Source organism: Mandrillus leucophaeus, unplaced genomic scaffold (assembly GCF_000951045.1).
Source record: "Mandrillus leucophaeus isolate KB7577 unplaced genomic scaffold, Mleu.le_1.0 Scaffold294, whole genome shotgun sequence".
NCBI classification, from domain to species: Eukaryota; Metazoa; Chordata; class Mammalia; order Primates; family Cercopithecidae; genus Mandrillus; species Mandrillus leucophaeus.
The window spans coordinates 4,695,488-4,720,146 of record NW_012103076.1 but is presented as its reverse complement, the minus strand read 5'-3'; the positions used below and the strand labels follow the sequence as shown (position 1 = coordinate 4,720,146).

The 24,659-nt window shown below is 45.4% G+C and overlaps 1 protein-coding gene across 1 annotated transcript in view; it reads left to right on the top strand.

Moving 5' to 3' along the window:
- FHOD3 (formin homology 2 domain containing 3) overlaps positions 1-24,659 on the top strand; it is a 237,779-nt gene that overhangs the window by 181,189 nt on the left and 31,931 nt on the right. Inside the window, exons 13-16 of the mRNA XM_011986117.1 lie at positions 9,168-9,326; positions 19,504-19,686; positions 21,620-21,739; positions 22,867-23,028. Coding sequence (XP_011841507.1) covers positions 9,168-9,326; positions 19,504-19,686; positions 21,620-21,739; positions 22,867-23,028 — 624 coding nt within the window. The remainder of the gene's footprint in view (positions 1-9,167; positions 9,327-19,503; positions 19,687-21,619; positions 21,740-22,866; positions 23,029-24,659) is intronic.

Below are 24,659 nucleotides of genomic sequence, written 5' to 3'. Positions count from 1 at the left end.
TGAGATGGGAAGATCGCCTGAGCCTGGGAAGGTCAAGGCTGCATTGAGCTGTGATCACACCACTGCACTCCAATCTGGGTGACAGAGCAAGACTCTGTCTCAAAAATCAAAAAACAACAAAAAAACCCCCCACATTACATTGGAGAGTTGAATCCATTTTGCATATGTTACTACTACAGATATAACCAATCTCATTTCTGTTTCTAATCCTTGACTGTGGTTTTCATAAATCACAATGTAAACAGCCACTTCTGATTTCTGGCTCCGAAATGTTTAAATTAAGTACAATAAATAAAATGCAACAAAAATAGAGTGAAATAGACTTCACAAGACAGCACAAAACAAAGCGAATTGGTTTTAGGTTTCATCAAAAAATCTAACATTAGACTAGAGTTATTGGGCGTGGCTGTGACTAAGCCACCCAAAAACAAAGTTTCCTGAGCCAGATCTAAGGCTGGGGTGACCACCTAATGAAAAAAATGGTAAGACTGAAAAGATGCACTTTTTAATTTTCTTTCAAAATAGTTTCTGGAATTGGATCAATTGTTCTCTATCAGCTGGAATTATATGGTGTTTTAATAAGACGAATCATATTGTGTTTTATGGTGAAAGGTAGAAATCCTGTGCTGAATTTCATTATGTTCTGACTGCTGGTCTAAGATGTGGTGAGCCCCATAGGCGATAAGGTGACCCTGGGAAAAGATGTCAGAGCAGAAAGCCCTGGGACTTTCTTGGGCTTGACATCACCCTGGGGGGCCCCAGGAAAGTGACTTTCCAACCCTTGTACCTAACCAGGGGCAGCAAAATCCCTCTTGCTCTCAAAGGGCAGCTTCTATGCCCCAAGTTACCGCCAGACCAAAACAGACATGGAGTGGGACTCAGTTTCCACTTTGGGGACCTGATGTTGTCTTACTCTCTTGCATTCATTAGGTTTATCACAGGGAGGGAGTCCAGAATGTATCTGGAGATGTTTATTTACCTTGAAGTTTCTAAATCTGTTTGAACTGGTAACAGCAACTTTTAAAGAAAAAATTAGGTCAGGTTGGGCCTTGGCCTGGGTTATTTTTCTTGTTTTTATTTCTTAGAGACAAGGTGTCACTCTGTCACCTAGACTGGAGTGCAGTGGCACAATCATAGCTCACTGTAGTCTCAAACTCCTGGGCTCAAACGATCCTCCCACCTCAGTTTCCCAAGTATATTTGTAAAAGCTCCTCAGGGATTCTCAAGTACAACCAAGGTTGTGAGCCACTGAATTCTGGTGAAAAATGAGGCACTGAAGGAGCACTGTGTTCCCCACCACCACTCTCCACGTTGACACTCCCTGACCCTTTTGATTTTCCTGAGAGTAGATAGAAATCTTCCTATGCTATATTCAAGTTCAGGACATAATAGGTTATTTACCATTACCCTCAGAAATCTGAATTCTACCTAGAATCTCTGAACACAGCTCTGGGACTTCAGCAGGGCGCTCATACATCCTTGTGTGCCCAGACAGTCCTGGTGTGTGCCTGCTGATCCTATAGGATGTGGTGAATCCTATAGGAGAATAAAATAACCCCAGAGAAAGATGTCAGGGCCAAAAGTCCCTGGAGGGCATGGAGACTCCCTTCTATTCTCCTGGGTCTCTGGATTAGGATAACAAATAAACTGAATTCATGCAGGAAGTCTGTTTAACAGTTGACCTCTACTCTAGACAACCCAAAGGGCACATATGAGAAATTAATACTCTTTCCTTAACAATAAGGCAAACCTTACCTGGCAAGACATTTTATTTCTAAGGATTCCTCCACCTTTGCTTGGGTTTAGTTTTTGTTTTTGTTTTTCATTTTAGGGTGTATGTGTTGGTGGGGGTGTAGATGGCGGGCGGTTTGCCTTAATGCTTTCCTATACCCCTCCCTGTCTCCCTTGTTTCAAGACTTCAGGAAAATTCCATAGTTGTCACCTCTTTGTGACATCTATGTCATTGCATCCTTGTAACTGTCACTTTCTCAACAGACAGTTTTGAAAATATCCTGTGGTGTCAGTCTTTTGGCAGGGGGCGAGGAGGAATGATTTACCATTTCTAGAACTTCTGCCTCTCTGAGCCCAACCCAAGGTCTCCAACAGTGATGCAGAGAAACATTTGCAAAGGTCTGTCGCCTTTCATGGAAGCGCTCTCAGACTCACCAGCACTCCCTAAACCTCCTGCAGTTCTTTTAATAAACCATGTCCTCAGTCCAGTGTCTATTGTCAATTGCAGCGCCTTCTGGGGTGACATGTTCTATGTTAAATATCCACTTTTTAAATATTGCATCCTCTGTTATAGTAAAATACTCTTTAAAACTGCAAAGGGGCAATGTGATGTGGCAACATTTCAGGAAGCCTTAAGCTTAATGAATACTATTAACGATTTAAATTTTTCTTTCCATTTTTTTTTCCTAACTGCTACCTGAATCCTCACTCTTCTTTTTCCAAAATGGAATGTCTGTGAGGGGGAAGTTAGATCTTTTTCTTTCCCAGGATGCCGACTGAAACCAGGTTGTGGTCACTCTTGTATGATGGTCACTCTTTTCCAATAACCATTCTGAATCGAGTTTGAGTCTTTACTTGCAGATTCTTAAATACTTTTCCTTGGAGGCAATACTTTGTTCTATCTGAAAGCCTGACTTGGGCATCTCCTCCGCATGGGCATTTTGCCATCCTTCTCTGCATCAAGGATTGGTGTCTCACCAAGGATCCACCTGGGTGGACTTGTGGCTCTGCAGTGCTTATATCCAGGCGAGCCTAAATATCTGGCTTAGCGGTTCTAGAAAATATTGCTATTACCATGTGTGACTTTGTGCCTCATGGAGTCGCTGAGTTTGCAGGGTCCTACCTCCTGGGGCTGCTGGTTCTAGAAAGCAGACTCCCAACCCAGGCAGCGGCTCACCAGCTGAATCTGGGGCTGCCAAGAACAGGCATAGCCCTTCCCCGAAGCTTTGGCAGTTGACAGTCGCTACCTCCCCTTCTCAGGAATCCTGTGACCCTTCTAGCCTTGAGTGCTGTCTGTTTGAAGCCTCATCCTAGAGGGGCTCACCTGCATCTTCCTAGAAGCTGGATCCTCTCCCTGAGTTGCCTTAATGACCGCCTCCCCACTCCCTTTGAGTTTCCTGCTGGCCTAGACAGCCTCTCTTTCCACAAAGGGTAACCTCTGCCTCTCCCTCATCTTGGCTGTGCACACCCCTGCTCCCTCTCCCTGCACTGTTCTTAGCCAAGTCAAAAACAACAAATAAAAGCCTTACATGGCATTCATCCAGAGACTGTCTTTCCTCGAGGGGAGACGGGCTACTATGGGCATGTTGGAGGCTCCCGGTAGTTGGAGCTCTGAAGGAGGACCTCTGCCATGGGAGTTCAGCTTAACTCGGCTTTCTGGAACCAAAACAGAACCTGGCTGCTTCCCAGGCTTCCCCCTACTTCCTTAAAGAAGCAAGTTCCTCTCTTTCCTTGAGCACTTCTGGACGTATCTGAGAAAGCAGCATGTTCAGAGACGGCCCTGCCATGGTTTCCCGCCCACTGTCTCATGTCTGCCTTTTTGCTGACCACCCAAAGATAGTTGTTCCTGTTTTCACATCCAGCCAACCCCTAGTCTAGCATCCTGTACCTGGAGCCTGGGCTCAGGCAGCTCCTTCCATCATCACTTCCTCCCTGATAGTTCTTGGAACTTGCTGAGGAAGAGGGCAGAGCTTTGGCTAGTTGTTCTTTTATCAACAAACTAAGACAAAACCCCCAAGGTCCTGTTGCTCCAGAACTGACCATGGGTATTGGGGGCATCCTGGCCCTCCACAGGTATGCATTTTTTGTTAGTCTGCATGGAAATGTTCCCACTTGAGAACCAGGCACCTAACAGCAGGCACTCAGGAAATACCTGTTTAAGGAGATGGATTATATATCAAAGAGAGGCAATAAATATAGGGAAGCTTACACAGTCAATCAGAAAGAGACCATCAGGGACTGGGCTTGTTTCTCAGCCTCTTCTGCACCTGTGCAGGGTTCAGCATCATGGACCATCACTGAGAATGTCTTGAGACTCCAGGCAGCAGGGTGGTGTCATACCCTAGTCAGCAAGGTGATCTCCTGGCTATGGTGTACTCATGCCGTGCTAACACTTGGCTGTTCCCACACCAGCCTGGGTTCCTGCTTTCTCTTGGCCATTTCCCTTCCCAAGAAGGACCATGTCAGTCAATCCAGCCTGTCACAATATTCACTCGCCATATCAGTTTGTTTGGCTTAAAGTTAGTTTTTCTGATTCCATATTAAAAATGGATCTTTTTATGTTAGATTCTGGGTCACTAATCTTAGTGTCTTTGTTAGAATGTCCTGGACGATTGTGTAAGAGCTTTTTCTGTACTATTATTCTATTCTGTTCTATTATTCCAACTATTCTAGGGCCAGTGCTACACAGCTGATAGCTGATTGGGTAGATATTATGTATGTATAACTCTACATTTTAAGAACATGTTTGACACTTTCATACAATATTCTCTCATGTTCACTTTAGACATTTTTTTCTAATTCCAAAAACAAATCTTATGGGAATTTTGATAGTTTTACATATATGCAAAATAAACGTAATATATCTACTGGACAGCCAATATATGTATTACTTCTATATATATTTATGTTTTATATATAAATATACATGTTACATATGTAAATATATATATAATTAGATAAGAGATAACTAAAGCACACTTGTGATATTGAAACTTCCTATCTAGGAGCATAAAGTTTCTCATTTATCCAAGTCTTCATTTATTACTCTCAAGAAAATGTTGGCATTTTCTTCAGATAGAAGATACAAGAGGGTTTTTGCTTTGTTTCCTTGTTTGGGTATTTTTGGGGGGTGTCTGGTTTCTTATCAATTGCAGAACAACTTTCTGATTTCCTACTTAGAAGCATTGCTTCCTCTCCTGTTCCTGATACCTGTCTGACCTCTGCCCCATCACAGCTCACTCCCTCCTTCTAGATGCTGTCCCCTTCAAGAAGGGCATTTACATTTTCTAACCTTCACAAGGACCACTCTTCTCTGACCTCTGCTTTATATCCCCTTCCCATCAATGACCAATTTCCTTATTTTCAAATTTTAAATCATGGGCAAACTGTGGCTTACTGGCCAAAGAAATGCACTAAGCAAAAGTGCCTCTTTTTTCTTTCTTTTTTTTTTTTTTTTTTTTTGAGATGGTGTCTCCATCTGTCACCAGGCGTGTGTGTGGTGTCTGCTCACTGCAACCTCCACCTCCCGGGTTCAAGTGATTCTCCTGCCTCAGCCTCCCGAGTAGCTGGGACTACAGGCACGTGCCACTGCACCCACCTAATTTTTGTATTTTTAGTAGAGACAGGGTTTCGCCATGTTGGCCAGAATGGTCTCAATCTCTTGACCTTGTGATCTGCCCACCTTGGCCTCCCAAAGCGCTGGGATTACAGGCTTGAGCCACTGTGCCTGGCCAGAAAAGTTCCTTTTAGCAAGAGTAGGATGGATGGGTTAGGGAGAGAAGAGACCAGAAGCAGGAGGCGAGTGCTGGGCTGCTCTGAGAAGTGGAGTTCTGGGTGGTCAGGCCCAGGGTGGAGAGGTGGGAATGGAGAAGGACGGATGGTGATGAGACGCTTTGGGAAGGAAGAGTGGACGATAGTTGCTCTGTCATAGGACCATGTGGAGGACCTAGTGAAGTTCACTATTGCTGATTTGAGGCTTTGCCTCAGAAGGACAATTCAAATGGATCAGAATAGATGCCTGCCAATCCTTGGACATGGATGTGGGCACAGAGAGCTCTGGCTTGTTCTTGTAAGTGCTGCTTTAGATTACTGTCAGAGGGAAGGAGAGAGTTGGGCAGCCCTACCCAACCCACTCCCTCATCTCAGGCAGTACTAACCAGATGACACGTGAGTGTTTAGTAGCATCTGGTGGAGGTTTATTGTGATTATAAAGAACAGTACTTAAAGCACCTTTTTGCTAGAAAAAATCTAGAGTTTGCATAATTCCATTTCAGGTATTTCCTTAATGCTTATTCTTTCCTTCATGATATGGGTGGAAGTGCTCTGCAAATGTGCAGAATCTTCTGTGGGGACAGCTCTCCCATGATCTTGGGGTGCTCGGTGGCTCACCCCTCCCTGACTTACAGGGGTGTGTGTGGGCATGTGTGTTGCCGTAAGTTGAGCTTTACTGAGAATGGGGCCAAGGGCATGTCAGGCTCAGGGCCACCACGTAGGTCTGTGTAAATTGCTTGCTACACGTGGACACTGGCTGCCAGGGATGAGGCTGGAATCTGAGTAGTGCTTCTCTCCCAAGCTGTTTGCCATGGGACTGAGTCTCAGGGTGATGGGAAGGGGCTTCATTTTGCATAAAGCCTGTGGGTGAGCTGGCTGGGCCTGCTCTGGCATCTCTCCAGGCTCCTAGAGTGATGGGGACTGTGTGGATGAGGGGTTAAGGGCTACTGGTTCCCAGGGAATCCCTGCTGCCATCCTGTGCTCACGAGACATCTGCCACTGTGTCTCCAGACCCATATCTCCATTCTAGGCAGGAAGAAGGGGGAAGAGCAGAAGGCATGGCCCACCAGGTCTGTTGCTTTTTAATCAGGAAAACAAAAGCCAGAACCAAGTCACGGGGCCAGCTTCAGTCGCAGGGGGTCCAGGGAGGGAATTGATTTAATGGACAAATGTGTCTGAAAAAAATCAGCCTGAAAAAAACCAGAGTCCTGTTGCTGAGTGGGGAAGAGGGCATGGATTTGGGGTAGGTGCCCAGCAGTGCCTGGAGAAACAGGCCTCCAGCACCACAGTGTTGGCATTGCTAGTTGTAACATCCTTCTTTGTTGTCTATCTTCAACATTTTGTCAAACTTTTCTCATTCCTTTAGCATTCCACACACAGCATAAAATTAGATTTAAAAGCTAAATTGAGAATTTCCGGGGACTCCGGATAAGTTTCTTAGGTTAACTACGTAGAACAGAACACTTTCCCTGAGGAGGGGGGAGGCACGTATATATCCACGTGTCCCTGGGAGCCCAGTGTTCAAAGCTGACAACCCTACCCACAGGAATTGCCCCTCCTGGTCACCAGGACCCAAAGCAGCTGGGATGTTTTCAGTAGTTGTTGTTGGTTTTTTTGTATTGTGTTTTTGTTATGAAGAAGTTTGAGTTTATTCCCAACTGCATATTTAAGGATCTAAAATAGAAATTTAGCAACTAAGTCTGGAAGGTTCCAGGAGGACTTAAGTTGGACTTGAGCCTGTTTCTCCTCGATGCCTCACGGTCCCTGGGGCTACAGCAGACCAGCTTCTCTAGCTGGCTTGGCTGCTCCCAGGCCCAGCCAGGGTCCCTGCTTTAGAGAACAAGGTGAGGCTTCAGTATAGGAGATTGGATGATGAGTGGCAGTCAGTTGCTCAGTGGGAACCTGCCTGCACAGTGCGGTCGGAGCCGCTTGGCTGGGTCAGCAGGTCCTCTGGGATGTGGCCCCATCAAACTTCCAGCCTCATCCCTGGCAGTTTTTAACAATCTAGACAAAGCCACTTCTTATCTCCTGAAGGTCTTCTCTCCCCAGACTAGATCCTAGACATTCTTTAGGGCCTAGTCCAAGGGTCAACCCTTCCAGACCCTGAGCCCCTCCACCACCAGGTGAGTTACAGTTGCTCTGCTGTTGAGCTCCCTCAACAACAGAGGGCACAGCACACCCCATTACTGTGCTGAATGTGTCTTCAGGAGAGCCACAGTGCCTCATTCATCTTTGTTACTCTAGACTTGTTACATGAGTCAAAATAGCCATCCTCCCAGGTGTGTTTGCCTCAAGGGAAACCTGAGCAAGAGCAGGGAGCTTGTGGAGCCAAGTCTTCTGCCACCTGCCCCCCAGTGCCACCTGCACCCAACTTCCTGAGAGCTGAAGAGGAAAGCTGGGGGCCTTGTGGTCACAGCTCTGGCCAGTGACAGGGTTGACTCATCACCCCACACACACTGTCTTAGTTCGCTAAGGCTGCCATAATAAAATACCACACACAGGTGACCTAAAGAGCAGAAATTTATTTCCTACAGTTCTGGAGGCTGGGAACTCCAGATCAAGGTACTGGCCAGTTAGGTTTCTAGTGAGGGTGCTTTTCTTGGCTTGTAAGCAGCCACCTTCTTGCTGTGTCTTCAAGTAGCAGAGGGAGAGAACTAGTAGCACTCTGGTCTTTTCTTATAATGACACCAGTCCCATCATGAGGATCTCACCCTCGTGACCTCATCTAAACCTAAGTAGCTCCAGAGGCCCTACCTCCAAATATCATCACTTTGCGTGTTAGGGCTTCAAGTTAGGAATTTTGAGGGGACATAAACATTCGGCTTATAACACCCGCTTGCCAAGCTCCCATCGTGTCTAATTCTGGGCTGGCTGCAGAGATGAGTGAAGCCTAGGACCTGCCTCTGAGGACCACGCAGGCCAACTGGGAAGCCACACATACAAGGACTTTGATAATGCCAGGACACTTCTTATTCCCTGCTCCCCTCCTAGGCCTCTAAGCCCGTTCGTCCCCTATTCATCCTCACCAGTGCATGCCCTTTCCTTTCTTTTCCTTGGAAGGCCCCTCTTCATTCATCCACCAGGCAGCTGCACAGAGGCCTAAGTTCACAGGAAAGGTGGAGGTGCTCTGGTATAAGGGACATGGAATGTTTGAATGACAAGGTGAGGGCTTTGAGACAGTATAGCTGTAGATCTGGAGGGGCTGACAGGCCAGTGGTGCTGTATTCTCCTTATCGATCCTCTTCTCAGCATGTAAATCAGCTGTCTCTGGGCACACACCGTATGTATGAAGGCCAACCAAGACATTCTGACACCTCGAAGCCCACAAGAAAGGAACTCTGAAAGGTTTTGATATTGTTTTCACTGCTTCTATGGAAAAACAGATTTTATTTCCTTGCGAAATATCACATTTTCCCAATTGAAGGAAAATCCATTTTATTTTTGTATGTGTCTGACTCTTGAAGTTCTGTTGCTGACCCAGGCTTGGCAGCTTCTCAGAACTAATCCCTGATCCTTTCTGTGCTGAACAGTAGCCAGTCCTCTGAGCCGAACTGGGGCCATTTGTTTTCATCTCTAAATAAGTAGTGAGTGCTTTTAATAATGAAATGCAGAAAGGACCCAAGATGGTGCATTAATCTTGGATTCTTCTTTTTTTTATCACAAAGAAAACTGCTGCAGATGGAAAAAGGCAAGAGATCATTGTTCTGGATTCCAAGAGGAGTAACGCCATCAATATTGGTCTGACGGTGCTGCCCCCTCCAAGGACGATTAAGATCGCCATTTTGAATTTTGATGAGTATGCCTTAAACAAAGAAGGAATCGAGGTGAGGGAAGCTCTATTAAGCATTATTTGTATTTTATCATATACTGCACGTATAATATGCTGCATGTCCACATTTCAAAAGATGCGCCTTTCTGTGCTCAGCTAGACTGTGAATAAGGTTAATCATTCTTACATGTGTTAAACTTTTTGAGGGGAGGGGAAGTCTCACTTTACCTATGAAGTTCAGCAGTCTTCACTCAGGTTCATTTACCAGTCTCCCTCTGACCACACTCTGCCTACCTCAGAATGGAAGAAGAGTAGATAAACTCCTTGGGAGGCCACTAGGGTTTTCCTTCCCATGTCATTTTGAACCACATAACATTTAACACTTTCAAAGGTAGGGTTTTCAGAACATGCGCACATCCATGTAAGGGCTTTATCTTTTGGCATTTGTTGGGGTTCAGAGAGACGTGTTTCATTTGATAAGCCAGAGAGCTCAAGCCAGCTGAAGCTTTAGCATTTGTTGATCTGAATGTCACACAGTGGAGCGACATTGGGTGGCGTGGCTGTGGCCACACAGCTGGAGCTGGAGACAGGGTTCGCCTGTGGGGCCTGGGTTTGTGTTCTTCCACAGGCCACGCTCTCCCTCCGCTGTAGGTTGCTGCCAGTTTAGCAGGTTAAATCTCTTATTATAAAAAAAAGAGTGAGCAAAGCCGTTGTGTCCCACCCACCAATTGCTACAGAAGGATGTTATAGCTTGGGGGCCCACTGGGTCAGAGTGGGGATCTGGGGACACTGCTTTGTGGCATTGAATGGCACCTAACCCATCCTCCTATTGGCAGGGAGCCCCAGACTCCTTTAAAGCCTCTCCATGACTGGGGTTCATCTTCTTGTTTGAGACACTTGGGCATGGATGGAACCTATGATGCCTGACTCCAGAGAGGGAGAGCAAGCCTTCTACAGAAAAGTTGAGAGTGAGGAAGGGCCTGGGCCTCTGGCCAGAATCAACCATGGCCCTGGGAATGGGAGGGAGCAGTGGGCACACAGTACGCAGAGGGGTCTGCACCCAGCCCACTGGGCATGCCTTCATGCTTTGGAAGGAAGGGACCTTCACAGGAAAAGCCATTACTAGAGGCCTGAACTGCAGGCTCTAGTAAGTGGACCCCCAAATTCATGCCCACCCAGGATGTGACCTTATTTGGAAAAAGGGTCTTGTACATGTAATCAAGTTAAGATGAGGTCATACTGGATTCAGGTGGGCTCTCAATCCAGTGACTGGTATCCTTATAAGAAGAGGGAAGTTTGAATACAGAGAGGAAAGTGCTATTTGAAGACAGAGAACACACAGAGAGATGTACAGAATACCTTGTGATGATGGAGATGGAAATGAGAGTGATGTCTTTAAAAGCCAAAGAATACCAAGGATCGTGGACAACCACCAGCACTGAAAAAAAGCAAAGTTCATCCCCTGGGGCCTTCAGAGACAGTATGGTCTCTGACACCTTGATTTTGGACTTCCAGATTCTAGAACTGTGGGAGAATACATTTCTGTTGTTTAAGCCACCCAGTTTGTGATATTTTATTATGGCACCCCTAGAAAACCTATATAAGGCCCAAGCAGCTCTACTCTGAGAAACATACACTCCCTTTTCCAGGAACAAGTACAATAAGGGAAATGCACTTCTTTCCTGGCAGAAGAAGTTGTGCCCTGAGCTCTGGAGCCAGGCCAGGCAGCAAAGCCGGTCAGCATATCCAGGTGTGTTCTCTGTCTTCTAACAGCATTCTCCTCTGTGTTCAAACTTCCTTCTTCTTATAAGGATACCAGTCATTGGATTTAGGGCCCACTCGAATCCAGGAATCCGGCCTTTGGAGAGAGTGAGGGCACACGGCAGACTGGATCAGGGGACATGAAGGAGTGAGTGGGAGACAGCTGGGAGATACAGAGTGAGAGACTGAGGCAGTTGCCGGATTGCAGGAAGGGGCAGGCCAGGCCTCAGTGTGATGCATCCCACTCTGGGACCCTCCTAGAGGAACAAGGGAGGAGCAGGGCAGTGGCCTGCTGTTGGGTGGACCTGGATGTACCAAGTGCAAAGTGTCTGTCTGCGGGGTCCGACCTGCAGACCCTAACCCAGTGACAGATGAGAGACATACACTGACAGATATTTTGTCTGTCAGTGCGGCTAAGGGGCTTCTGCTCCTGAATCTGCAGCATCTGCCCTGATAAGCTAGTGAAGTTCACATTTATTTAGTACAGATTAAATGACAAAGGTCTTGAGTAAACACCACTAGAGGGAAATTAACACTGCCGACCCCCAGTAGAGAGCAATCATGCACCCGCGGATAATCAAAGGTTAGTCTTAGGACCACGTGAGCAAACAAGCTATTTAGATAAACTCCCCAACATTCCCTTGTTATTTGCTCTTTTGGTATCAACTCAAGGTAAAGAGGGTTAGGCTGCTTTCAGTCAAATCTTTTACTAAAGCGATGCAAACCCCCCGGCCTTCCAAGAAGGTTTGCTTCTCTTTCCTATAATATCCTCTTAAAATTTTTCCCACCACCCTGACTGAATCCCACATCTGTCCTCTAGGGGAGACAAGACAGTGGCTCTTGGGCCATCCTGTTTACACAACAAGATCCTTTAGAGAGCACAAAAGCTTCAGATTCATACAGAGAGAGGCTACAAAGATAGCCAGAGCCAGCCTGATTAAAAGAATAAAAGGACAACTGACCCTTTACAAATATTTCTCCTCCTTGTCATGAGAACTTGAAAGTCCCTCAGGAGAAATTTATTCCTTTGATTTTGCCTTTGTTCTTTCCTGAAATGCAACTTTCCCCAGGTGGGGAAAGTTTCAGATACGGTAAGTTACTCAGATTCTAGAATGAACCAAATTATTATTTTTTCTTGTCTGGCTGGGTTCCAGCTGAACACCCTTTTGACCCAGGAAGGAATAATTACAGCTATGATGCTGATGGATATGGGAGTAGCAGCACAGCACCAAATCTGACTTTCATAGGATTTTTACTGTGGGCCAGGCACCAGGTAGGCGCCTGCCACAGATTCTCATCAAAGCTTATGAGGTACATATGCTCCCCAACGTGAAAATGAAGAACGGGAGTCCCAGCATTAGTGTGTGCCCAGGCTCCCAAGCCAGTGTGCCAGAGAGCCGGGGAGCCTGGATGCAAGCTCTGAAGCTTGAATCCAGAATACAGGCTGTGGTTTTGCGGGGTGGCTGGCCCTGAAGGGGCCCTTCAAGCCTGGGTTTGTGTGGCTCAGAGAATAAGAGGGAATCTGAAAGGAGAGGAAGAGACATGTACGCAGCAGCACAGCCCTTTTCACTGTGCTGCCTACATTTGCTACCCAGGAGTGACTGACTTACGGAGCAATTTGAAGTGAGGAGACATGGCCATAGCAAACATGGGTAGCCCTTACTGAGATTTTATTGCATCGTGAGTCCTCAGTAAATTCATAGTCACAATGACAGAGAGTTACATTTTTATGTTCTCTTCTAAGGCGGGTTTCTCAACTTCAATGCTACTGGCATTTTGGGTTAAACAGTGCTTTGTTGTAGGAGGCTGTCCTGTGCATTATGGGATGTTTAGCACATCCCTGGCCTCTACCCATTAGATGTCAGGAACACCTACACTCCCCCCACAACCAAAACTGTCTCCATACATTGTTGCGTATCCCCTAGGAGCAAAATCACCCCAGTTGAGAGCCCCTGATCTAAAGGCTGCCTGTGTGAATCCAGAGACTATGTAGATCCCTCAGCACTTTCCAGTCACAGCTGAGAAGACTCCAGTCGAAACAGCCCTCTTGGAGAACATGGAATCCAGGGCACTCTCAGGCATCACCTACTATCTTGGGCCATTGATCTCAGGGACCTGAGAGGTAGAGATAGATGATCTAGATCCCTGTGCCAAACCAATACCCAGAGCTTGTTCTCTAGGCTTGTTCAAGAGTTAAATCAGGACTGAGAAGACATGCAATTGGGTACGTACAGATCTTTGTTAATGAGATTTCCAGCTTGCACCCAGAGGGCCTTTAGCCAAACTGTCTGCTTCTCGGATGCAAGCACTGTAGCCTGGCACCATGGCTTAATGGGGTTGTTTGACAGCTCTGTGTACCTAAACTTAATTAGAATGTTTTCATCCCATGGCTTTGCTTAGCAACCTAATGGTATGTATCCAGTTTTGTCACGAAAACCTGAAGGAGTAGTTAACTTCATTAAGGAAGTCATTTTTCATAAGAGTATTAAACTTCAAAAAATCATTGTGCAGCCATCTTTAAGTAGCATTAATGATATTTCCCCAAGTAAAATGGCATCAAATTATCATAAATGGAAGTATGACAATTTTTATTTTCTTTTTCTTTCTTCTCTAATTTTTATAGCGTCTGTGTCCGCTCAGAGGGTAGCACAGTTGAATGGTCCCAAACAACATTTAACTTGGCCCAACTTGGCTGCCAATCCAGTCGGCATCCTAGAAACAGAAATTTTCTTTGGTCACAGATAAAAAATGACAGCATCTTTGAAAGCAGTTTACCCTGCACAGTGCCTGTCCACAGGTGCCCAGCTGCGTGGGTGCTGGACATATGCAGACGAACCTGACCACAGAGAGTCACAGTTGACTCAGCAGTGCCAGGGAACCAGAATATCTTGATGACTGAGTGGCTTAGCTGCACTGCTAATTTGCATTTATGGTTGCATTTATTCACTATTAATTTGAATCCCTATGAACTATGGGGCTAGTGCTAGAAACTAGAGGTAGCCCCTGGATTCTTCTCTAGCTCTGCCTTCATTGATCCAGCTTAGCTTCAGGCAAATCATTTTGTCTGTGAGTTTGATACAGTAATTTCTGCCCTAATGTGCCTCAATGAGTAATCTAAGAATGAAAGAAGATACTATCAAGATGCTTTAAAGTTGTTTTTTTTTTTTTTAAGTTGCTATAGGAATGTAAGTACATAGATAGAACACTATTTTCTCATGCAAATATGCACATTGTATGCAAACCAGGCATAGCCCTCAGGGCTTCAACTTTCTACTGCAGTCATCAAAATCCTTGTGGCAGATGCTGATCCAAAGCTGTAGCCAGGGTTCTGTTTAAAACTCACAGGACAAAAGAATTACTCATTATGGTTTCATATGCAAGTAAATGAAATGGCCGAACCCAATAGTATTGGGGTCTATTTAAAAACAAAAGGAGATTTCTGCATTTTTCTCCAAAATACATGACTTTCAGATACAAAAGCAAATATACTTAGAGTAGTGCTAGAGGGACGCTGTCTAGGCAAAAGCTAAAAACATGGAGGTTATCACCTTGAAACAGGAAATTTTCCCTGACCCCTTCACAGGCCTTGTGATGGGGGTGCCTTGCTTACTGAGCTCATAGCTCTCAACTCCTCTAAGGAGTGGGAGCACACAGGTGAGTGAGTGCAGGGGCAGGGGCATGTGCTTCTGGGCACCAGCAGGAGCAAAAGTCCATGTGGGCCCTGCAGCGGTGTCTGGTGGGGAGTACCCACAACCCCTGAAACCCCAGAGGGCATGTGTACAGTACGACTTTTAGCTTTGCCATCATGGATGGCTTAAGTGTTAACTCAGTTGGCCCTCTGCCTTTTTGTGTGAGGTGGTTGCTCTCCACCAGTGAGGGCAGAGGGTCAGTGTGACAGCCTTTAGCGCCCACATCTGTGACACCAGAGCTCTTGTTTGGCATCCAGAAAAAAATCAGGTCACATAAATGAATTGAAGGATGGTGAATACAGAGGGTTTTATTGCCAGTGAAAGTGGCTCTCAGCAAGAAGGGGAGCTGGAAAGGGGATGGAATGGGAAAGTGATCTTCCCCCAGAGTCTGGCCATCCCCAGCTGTACTCCTCTTGGAAGCAACTCTGTCAAGCCATCCCTCTGAAGTCAAGCTGCCTCTCTCTGACATCAAACCACAATTTCTGATGTCCTGCTGCTTCTCCTCTTCTCCCCTTCTCTGCTCTCTGCCAGTGGAGCCTGGGGTTTTTATGGGTACAGGATGGGGGTGGGGCAGACCAGGGGTGGTTTTGGAAAAGGTGGGGAAACGGGGATGTAAAGTTCTCACTTTGGGCCACAGTTCCAGGCTTGAGGGTGGGGCCTTTGCCAGGGACTCCACCCTTTTCTGCCTAGAATTTCTCTGCTTCGTATCCCTATCAACATATTGGTCTTGTTTGATGTTTGCTTTCCTGTGAAATGAAGTGATGATCATGAAATTATCAATAAATCTACTGACTTAGAAAAGCAAGTTAAATATACCACCTCATAATCATCACATTATCATCTGCTCACAAAAAACAAGGGCCATCAGCTCATAGGAGGGGCTCATAGGAGATGGCTTTAACCTACCATTCCACTGTCTTACAACTATTCTTATTGTCAGTGATGTGTAAAAAAATAAAATAAACTGGCAGGTGGCAACCTCATAAATCTTCAACATTGATCAAGTAGTATAAATTAGATAAATGAAAAACAAAAAGAAGAGTAATTGCTTTCTCAAAGGAACAAAGCAACAAAATTCATTACAGGAAGACGTCTTCTGAAGGTTGTACAAAGTGTTGACAGTTTTTCATTTTGGAATTTTGGTCATGCCAAAAACAATGGCAGTGCTAAGGAAATTAAAATACAAATTTTAGTGAAGCATTTATTTTGAAAACTAATTGAGTTTAAATCATGCATGTTTTTAAAGAGGCAACATCCGCTTGAAGTGTCTTGGCTATCTCTTAACGCTATCTGCGTGAACAGGTGGGACATGTGCCAGGTTGTGGGAAAGCAAGGAGCACTGCCACCACATATCTCTCCAGATGCTCAAATTCCACCCAAAGCCTCAGTGATTGGAGAGCCAGTGAAGGGAAAGTTGGAAAGGGAGGTGTCTCAGGCTCACCTTTGATAACTTTACACTGACTACAGCCTGAATGCACAACTGCAATGCAGTTTTGCATCATTGGTTTCTGATAAACTAAGGCAGTCCTGCCTGTTAACACCCTCATCAAGCCCAGGACTACATCTATCCCAGCCAGATACATCCTGATGCACACTTGTGTAAACATGTGCATATGTAGGGACTGTGGTGTCAAGAGTCCTGTTTCTCATTTTGTTATTTATTTTCTTAGTTTTTGAACTAATATAGAGTGCAGTCGACTTTTTGGTATATGGTTCTGTGAGTTTTAAAGCATATAAATTCATGCAATGACCACTGCAATCAGGATTTAAAACAGTCCCATCTTCCAACAAAACTCTTGTGTTGCCCTTTTGTAGTTGTACCCTCAACCCACCTCTGGCACCTGGTAACCACTATGTATTCCCCATCACTATGGTTTTGTCTTTTCAAAAATGCCCTGTGAACAGCATGTAACCTTTTGAGACTGGCTTCTTTCACTCATCATGATGCCTTTGAGATTCATTCAAATCATTGTGCATATCTATAGTTTGTTCCTTTTATTGCTGAGTGCTATTGCATTGCAGGGAATCTACTACAATTTGTATATTCACCACTCAAGAATATTTAGCTTGGTCCAGTTTTTGGCAGTTATGAATAAAGCTTCTACAAATATTCATGTACATGCATTTGTGTGAAAGTAAGTTTCCATTTTTCTAGGATAAATACCCAAGAATGGAATTGCTGGGTGGTATGATAATTCTATATTTAATCTTTTGAGGAACTACAGCTTGTCCTCTATTGTCTAACAGTGTCTATCACAAAGCAAAAGTTTTTAATTTGGATAAAGTTTGGTTTATTAACTTATTCTTTTTTGGAATCATGTCTAAGAAATTTTTGCCTAACATAGGTTATAAAAGTTTTCTCCTATGTTGTCTTCTAAAAGTTTCATAGTATTCCATTTTATTTTCAGATCTGTGATCCATTTTGAGTTTGTTTATGTATACTGTAAGGTTTAACTTGAGGTTGCTTTTTTCTGCATATGGAGTCTAGTTGTTCTAACACCATTTGATGAAAATAATATCCTGTCTCTATTGAATTGCCTTGTACCTTTTTCAAAATCAATGGGCCACATTTGTGTGTCCTGTTCTGAACTGTCTGCTATGTCCCATCGATCTAGGTGTCTATCCTTTTACCAATGACACACTGTCTTAATTATCATAGCTTTTTATTTATTAAAGTCAGGTTATATGATTTCTCCAAGATTACTCTTTTTCAGATTTAGTTGTTCTAGTTCTTCTGCTTTACCACGTAACTTTTAGAATCAGCTTGTCTATGTAAGGTAGGAGACCAGCAGGACTTACTTTCTGGTCCCAACCCTGATGACCAAAACAGGATCTGGTACAGATGGGATAAAGCAAAAAAACTGATGAAAACCACAGACGGAGACAAAAGCAATCCTTCGCTGCCCTCATTGCTCATAGGTATAAGCTACTCCCACTAGAGCCATGACAATTTATAAATGCCATGGCAACAACCCACAAGTTACCACCCCTTTCCAGGGCAAGACCCAAAACTTACTGTCCCTTTCCTAGAAAGTTCTAAACAACCCACCCCTCAATTTGTGTTGACCTGACCTTTAATTTGCATATAATTGAAAATAGATTTACATGAGTATAAATACTGTTGCCAAGAGACCATACTTTGCTGACCCTGGGCACACTGCCTAGGAGTTAGCCCTGCTCCAGAAGGAGCAGTACTGTTCAATAAAAAATTTCAGTCTATCACTACCAGTTTGCCCTTGAATTATTTCCTGGTTAAAGCCAAAAACCATCCCAGGCTAAGCTCAATTTTGGGGCTCACCTGTCCTGCATCATATATCTACAAAAAAAATCATCCTGGTGTTTTGATTGGAATTGAATTAAATCTATAGAACAATTTTGGAAGAAGTCACATCTTGTCTGTGTTGAGTCTTTCAGTCCATGAATATTGTATGTCTCTCCATGTATTTATTGTTTCTATCTTCTTTGATTGCTTTCATCAGCATTTTCTAGTTTCTAGCATAAAGATACTTAACAGGATTTGTTAGAATTATACCTATGTGTTTCATTGCAAATAGCATTTTTTTAAAACTTAGTTTATTATAAATGTGCAGATAACAAACTAGTAAGATGGATTTTTGTGTTTTGACCCTACATCATACATTGTTAAACTCACTTTTTTGTTTTAGAAATTTTTTATAGATTCTTTATAGTTTTTATGCAGACAATTATGACATCTGTGTATATGAGCAGTTTTTTCCTTTCCAGTCTGTATGCCTTTTATTTCTTTTATGTACCTGGCTAAGGTTTCCATATGATGTTCAATAGGAATAGTAAGAGTAGACATGAGAATTTTTACTTTAAAAAATGTAATCACAAAGGAATTTGAGTGTATGAGAATCGTATGTATTCTGGTGCCTTTTTGCCTTCTCTGCCTTCCACAATTGATTTTTACCAGAAACAAATAGAAGTAAAAAGATATACTTCTTTTATTAGCTTGTATTTATAGATACCATCATAATTTTTTCTGTAATCAGACTTAAGTTTAGTATTACTTAAGGTACTATCATTTCTATGTAAGTTTTGAAATACAGTTAAAATAGTTATATGTCACATGAACAAAAGTCAATCTGAGTTATTTGAAAATGATTCATTTTTGTAAGCTTTTAAGTTAATCCAGAAGCGTTACAAAGCATATTTTTTGACATGTCTTACTCTACTTCCTAGGGAATTGGGGGAGCTGTTCTCTAATCTTGTGTCTTGTTTTTCTTTTTTTTTTTTTTTTGAGACGGAGTCTCGCTCTGTCGCCCAGGCTGGAGTGCAGTGGCCCGATCTCAGCTCACTGCAAGCTCCGCCTCCCGGGTTTACGCCATTCTCCTGCCTCAGCCTCCTGAGTAGCTGGGACTACAGGCGTCCGCCACCTTGCCCGGCTAGTTTTTTGTATTTTTTAGTAGAGACGGGGTTTCACCGGGTTAGCCAGGATGGTCTCGATCTCCTGACCTCGTGATCCGCCCGTCTCGGCCTCCCAAAGTGCTGGGATTACAGGCTTGAGCCACTGCGCCCGGCCGTGTCTTGTTTTTCATCTTTTTCTCACCTTCCATCTCCCTTTCTTGCCTAGAATGTCCTTTGTGTGCAAAACCCTGAAATTTTGGGTCAAGTTGCTTCAAGTATATTCGGTTTACGACAATATAACACCTGTAGATACCTCTATTACCTGGTTGGAAAATTATAATATGAATTTTATAACATTGAAGGGGCAGGGGAGGGTCCATCACTAAGAGAAAATATATCATCTCATATTTCCAGAAAATTCTAACGATGATTCCCACCGACGAGGAGAAGCAGAAAATCCAGGAAGCTCAGCTGGCCAACCCTGAAATCCCCTTGGGCAGTGCAGAGCAGTTCCTCCTCACCCTCTCCTCCATCAGCGAGCTCTCTGCACGACTTCACCTCTGGGCATTCAAAATGGATTACGAAACTACAGAAAAGGTAAGCTCTCAGTAAGAGAGGCAGCTGATCCCACATCCACAGGATTGAGAAAGGCAGTTTTTCATTGATCAATATTAAGGCAGTGAAATGTCATTCTTGGCATAGGGTGTGAAGGGTGAGTTGACAATGAGCAGGTCGTGTGTACACCAGGTGATCAGCAGCTGGCCAATGGAGGCTGATTCTAAAGTGTCTGCCTGGTGCCAGCCTCAGACACTAGATTGTGGGCACCAGGTGATTGATTACAAAGCAAAACAGTTAAATTTTTTTCAGGTCCTATATTCTCATTGTAGAAAATGTGGAAAATACAGAAAAGCACAATACAGAAAATTTCCTATAATCCTTCCACCTGATGATAATCGCCTAAACTGCCAGTGACTATGGCAATTAGCAGGTCTTTGGGTCCCTTTGAGAGAGTATCCCTGGTAGAAAGTTGAAGATGATGCCTATTGCAAGAGTTTGGGAGGAGAATAGAAGGAAAGGGGCCTTAATGGAGAAAGCTTGAGGAGGCTCCTCCTGAGTAGAAAGCAGAGGACATGGGCATCCTCTCTGGAGTAGGGCAGTGGGAGTTTGATGCAGGCTGAACAGAAGGAGCCAGTGGAGAAGAAAAGGGAGAGATGGAAAGTGAACTGTGTGGGATCTTAGTTGAGAAGAAGTCCCCAGAAGGGACAGATTCTATAGGCCAAGTGGGCCAGGTGCAGTGGCTCACACCTGTAATCCAGCACTTTGGGAGGCTGAGGCAAGAGGATGACTTGAAGTCAGGAGTTCAAGACCAACCTGAGCATCATAGTGAGACCTTGTCTCTACAAAAATTTTAAAAACTTAGCCAGGTGTGGTGGCATACACTTGTAGTCCCAGCTACTCAGGAGGCTGTGGCAGGAGGATCACTTGGGGCCAGGAGTTCAAGGCTGTAGTGGGCTATAATCGCCTTACTGTACTCCAGCCTGGGCAACAGAGTGAGACCCCCATCTCTAAAAAAATAAAGCCAAGTGGAGAGGCTATGTAGTCTCCATCTTCTGGCAAAGGAAGGAGCAAAGTCCTATACTGAGGGCTAGATAGGTGGTGGTGGGTTTGGGGGACTTCAGGAGGGAACTACAGTATTTGAATTCATCAGGAAGTCAAGCAGAGAGAAAGACACGTAGGACTGCTGAGGTGACTGCTATGACTGGGCCACAAGACCAGCCAGCGTGCTCAGGTGACTTTCTTTAGCTAAGGGAGGTAACATCATGGAGAAAACAGATCACTGGGTCAGCCTGGCAGGACCTGGGCTGGAGAAACTAAAGCTGGATCTCCTGGCTTTGGGATATAGTCTGGGGGAGAGCCTCAGTCAAGACAAAGGAGTGGGGGCCACAGAACAGCAGCAGAGAGGGTGGGGGAGATGGAGGCCATGACGTTACAGGGTGGGCTGGAGGTCTGAGGGAGGGGGATCATGAAGGCAGTGGGGTAGTGAGGGCAGTAGCCTTCTAGTGAGCAGCCCAGGCTGAGAGGTGGCTAGCCATGGAGTGCCTTGAAGGGAGGAGGAGGCCTGGGGCAGTTCAGGGACATCGAGGCCACAACTTTCATTGCCAATCTGCCTGGAACGAGAAAAAGCAAAGAAGACTGTGGTCTAGAAGCTGAAGGAAGATGGGAAGGAAGAGTTTCCCGGAAGTCAGCCACAGCCAGGAAGGAGAGTAAGAGGAGGGCATTCCCTGAGGCAGGAACGGGGAGTCCAGAACCCTTGTCACCCCAGCACAAGGTCCTTTTGGTCTCCACTGCAGGGTCTGGGGAGTAGAGGCTCTCCCTGCCACACATTTCCATACCTAGGAACAATGCCCATCGCGGGGGATTGCCTCGTGCTGGGGAGAGCACCGCGTGTTCCCTTATACAGAAAGTCAAAAGAACAAAGTAAAGCCAAATTGTACATTTTTTATCGTCTAAATTTTTTTTTGACTGAAAGGAAGTAGCAGAACCACTCCTGGACCTGAAGGAAGGAATAGACCAGTTGGAGAACAATAAAACCTTGGGCTTTATCCTGTCTACTCTCTTAGCCATTGGAAACTTTCTAAATGGAACTAATGTAAGTCGGCCCCATCCCTCATCCTGCAGCCCCCCACTTGCCACAAAATCCCTGCCCAGCAATTGCTGATGAAGGTTGTACCTCAGGTCCCCCAAAGCACAGTAGAACAAATGACTTTTGTGTCTTCTTGCTGAAAATCTAGAAGGAATTTTGTTCTTAAGATACCAGGGCCTGGGCTGGGTGCAGTGGCTCATGCCTGTAATCTCAGCACTTTGTGAAGCTGAGATCATGAGGTCAGGAGATCAAGACCATCCTGACTGACATGGTGAAACCCTGTCTCTACTAAAAATACAAAAAAAATTAGCCAGGCATGGCGGCACGTGACTGTAGTCCAGGCTACTCAGGATGCTGAGGCAGGAGAATAGCTTGAACCTGGAAAGTGGAGGTTGCAGTGAACTGAGATCTTGCCACTGCACTCCAACCTGGGTGACAGAGCAAGATTCCATCTCAAGATTTCAACCAGTGTCTTGCTACAAATAAGAAAACAGAAAACACACACATGATTCTTTATGAAGTGTAACTACTCTCAAATTTGACATTGGAAAACTCTTCTGCCCCATTTTTTTTCCTGAGCTTATCACTCAAATATTCATGCTTACATGCATTTTGATGCTTAAAGAAAAACAACTTTAAAAAAATATTTTTAAGTTCCGGGGTACATTTGCAGGAGGTGCAGGTTTGTTACACTGGTAAATGTGTGCCCTGGTAGTTTGCTGTACCTGTCAACCCATCACCTAGGTATTAAGCCCAACATGCATTAGCTATTAAGAAAAGCAACTTTTTAAAATTGACCCAGCTTTGGCCAGGAAGTAGGTGACAGCACGCAAAGGGAGGAGGAAGTAGATAAACAGATGTAAGAGCCTAGTCCCACAGCACCCTGATTTAGGGGTGAGCCCTGGGACATGGCTCATGGCTGTGGTGGGAAAGGGCTAGAGGCTCCCTCATTCTCAGTGTGGCTGGCCCACATGTGATCAGCCCTGGTTCAAGGAGCATGTGGCCCCAGGAGCTTCAGTCACAGAGAAACTGAATGTTGGGGCGACTGCAGCTGGGAATTGATTCTAACCATCTGTGCTGTTCTCTAAGAGCCTGCGTGAAACTTGTCTTTTATATTGATGTTTGCAAAACAGGCCAAAGCATTTGAGTTAAGCTACCTCGAGAAGGTTCCAGAAGTCAAAGACACAGTGCACAAGCAGTCGCTTCTCCACCACGTGTGCACCATGGTGGTGGAAAACTTCCCAGACAGCTCCGATCTGTACTCGGAGATCGGGGCCATCACCAGGTCAGCCAAGGTAGGTCTGCGGATGCCGAGGAGTGGGGCTGGTCTCGCCACAGCCACGAGGTCTTTATCCGTCATCCTCGGGGAACATGTGCCCTATTAAGTAAAATGCCCAAGTGCTGCCTGCATTCTCTGCTCTAGAGTTTGTGAATATGATTTGTTTTGTGGCATTTCTAATGAATTTTAAGATATTTTTCCTATCTCTGGTTCTCGGTCAGATTCTTTCCTACTGAGGTATGCAAGGCAAGCCTGCCATCCCGTTCCTAAAGCCTGTGTCCACTGTTGAGCACTGTTACTCACCAGGGTGGATTCTCCAGAACACTAAAACAGCACAGCTTGTCTTAGGTGGGCAACCATGTTAAAAAGATGCAATTTGGCTCTTCCTGAGATGCCCATAGGACATTGCAGTGAGGTGTGGAGCCAGAAAACAGGGCCCTTCTGGCCCCTGCTCACCAGAGATCGGCAGTCCCCGTGATCTTACCCAAAGAGAACATTTTTGTAGGGCTGTAAACAGTATATGGCCTTGGCCCTCAGCTGTAAGCTCTTAAAGCAAGTGCAGAGTTAATATCTTCATGAACTTATGCTTCATTAGAAAAGAGACAGTCGCAGTATGTGGACACCTGTCTGCCTCTAGTGCAGGGGGTCCCTGAGGCTGACCAACCCCTGGAAGGATCCCAAACACATCAGAACTGGGAGATGTGAAGGTCTTAGGAGCACAGGAAACTCACTAGGGTAGGGGGCAGGGGTGAAAGACACCCTTAAATAGGGTACAGCAACCAGGCCAGTGTGAAGGAACCTTCTAGAAACACCCCTGGCTGGAGCATGAGAGCCGGCAGTACTGGGGTGTGTTGGAATCCAGCATGAGAGGAAGAGAGAGAGTGGTGGGCAAAGGTGGGGAAGGATGTGGGTTGGCTGCTGAGGCCTGCTTCAAGGGGCCCTTCCTCTCTGTCTGCCTTCTGCCACAGCCCTGGCTTGTGGGGACCTGGTGGCCGAGAGCCTCCTCCACCTACCTCCAGAGCTGCAGGCTGGCCTCTGCCAGGTGCACCGAGCAGGGGACCCTGAACTGGCCTATCAGAATTTTTTTCTAAGCCTCATTGTATCATGAGAAATGAGTCCAGTTTCCTATCTGGACTCAAGATTCCTTTGGTTTCAGACAAATCATTTTCCTCAAAGTGCCATGAACCCTGCATACTTGAATCCCATGGGCTCTGCCTAAACTCGCCTTCTCTTTTTGATGCAGTAGCATCAGGAAGTCAAGTACATACGGTGTCTTGCACGCCTCCCTGCCTCACACCAGACACACACTGAGTGTCTTCATCCTGTTGGTGCCACAGATCCTCTCACAAAATCCATCTTTGCGGACTCTTTCCCCTACATTGTCCTTCTAAGGATGGGCCTGGAGGTCTGAGGTTACTCCAGCAAGTCCCCTGTGGTCTTCAGCAGGCCCTGCGCATTGCCTCTGTCAGTGGCTCCTTACCTCCGCGCAGCTGCTCACCTCCACGCACCTTCCGCTCAGCCCCCCGCCACACCCTCCGCGTACCTCGCACTCATTCCCCTACCCGCACCCTCCTTGCACCTCCCGCTCAACACCCCCAGCCACACCCTCCGCGCACCTCCCATTCATCCCTCAGCCCCGCACCCTCC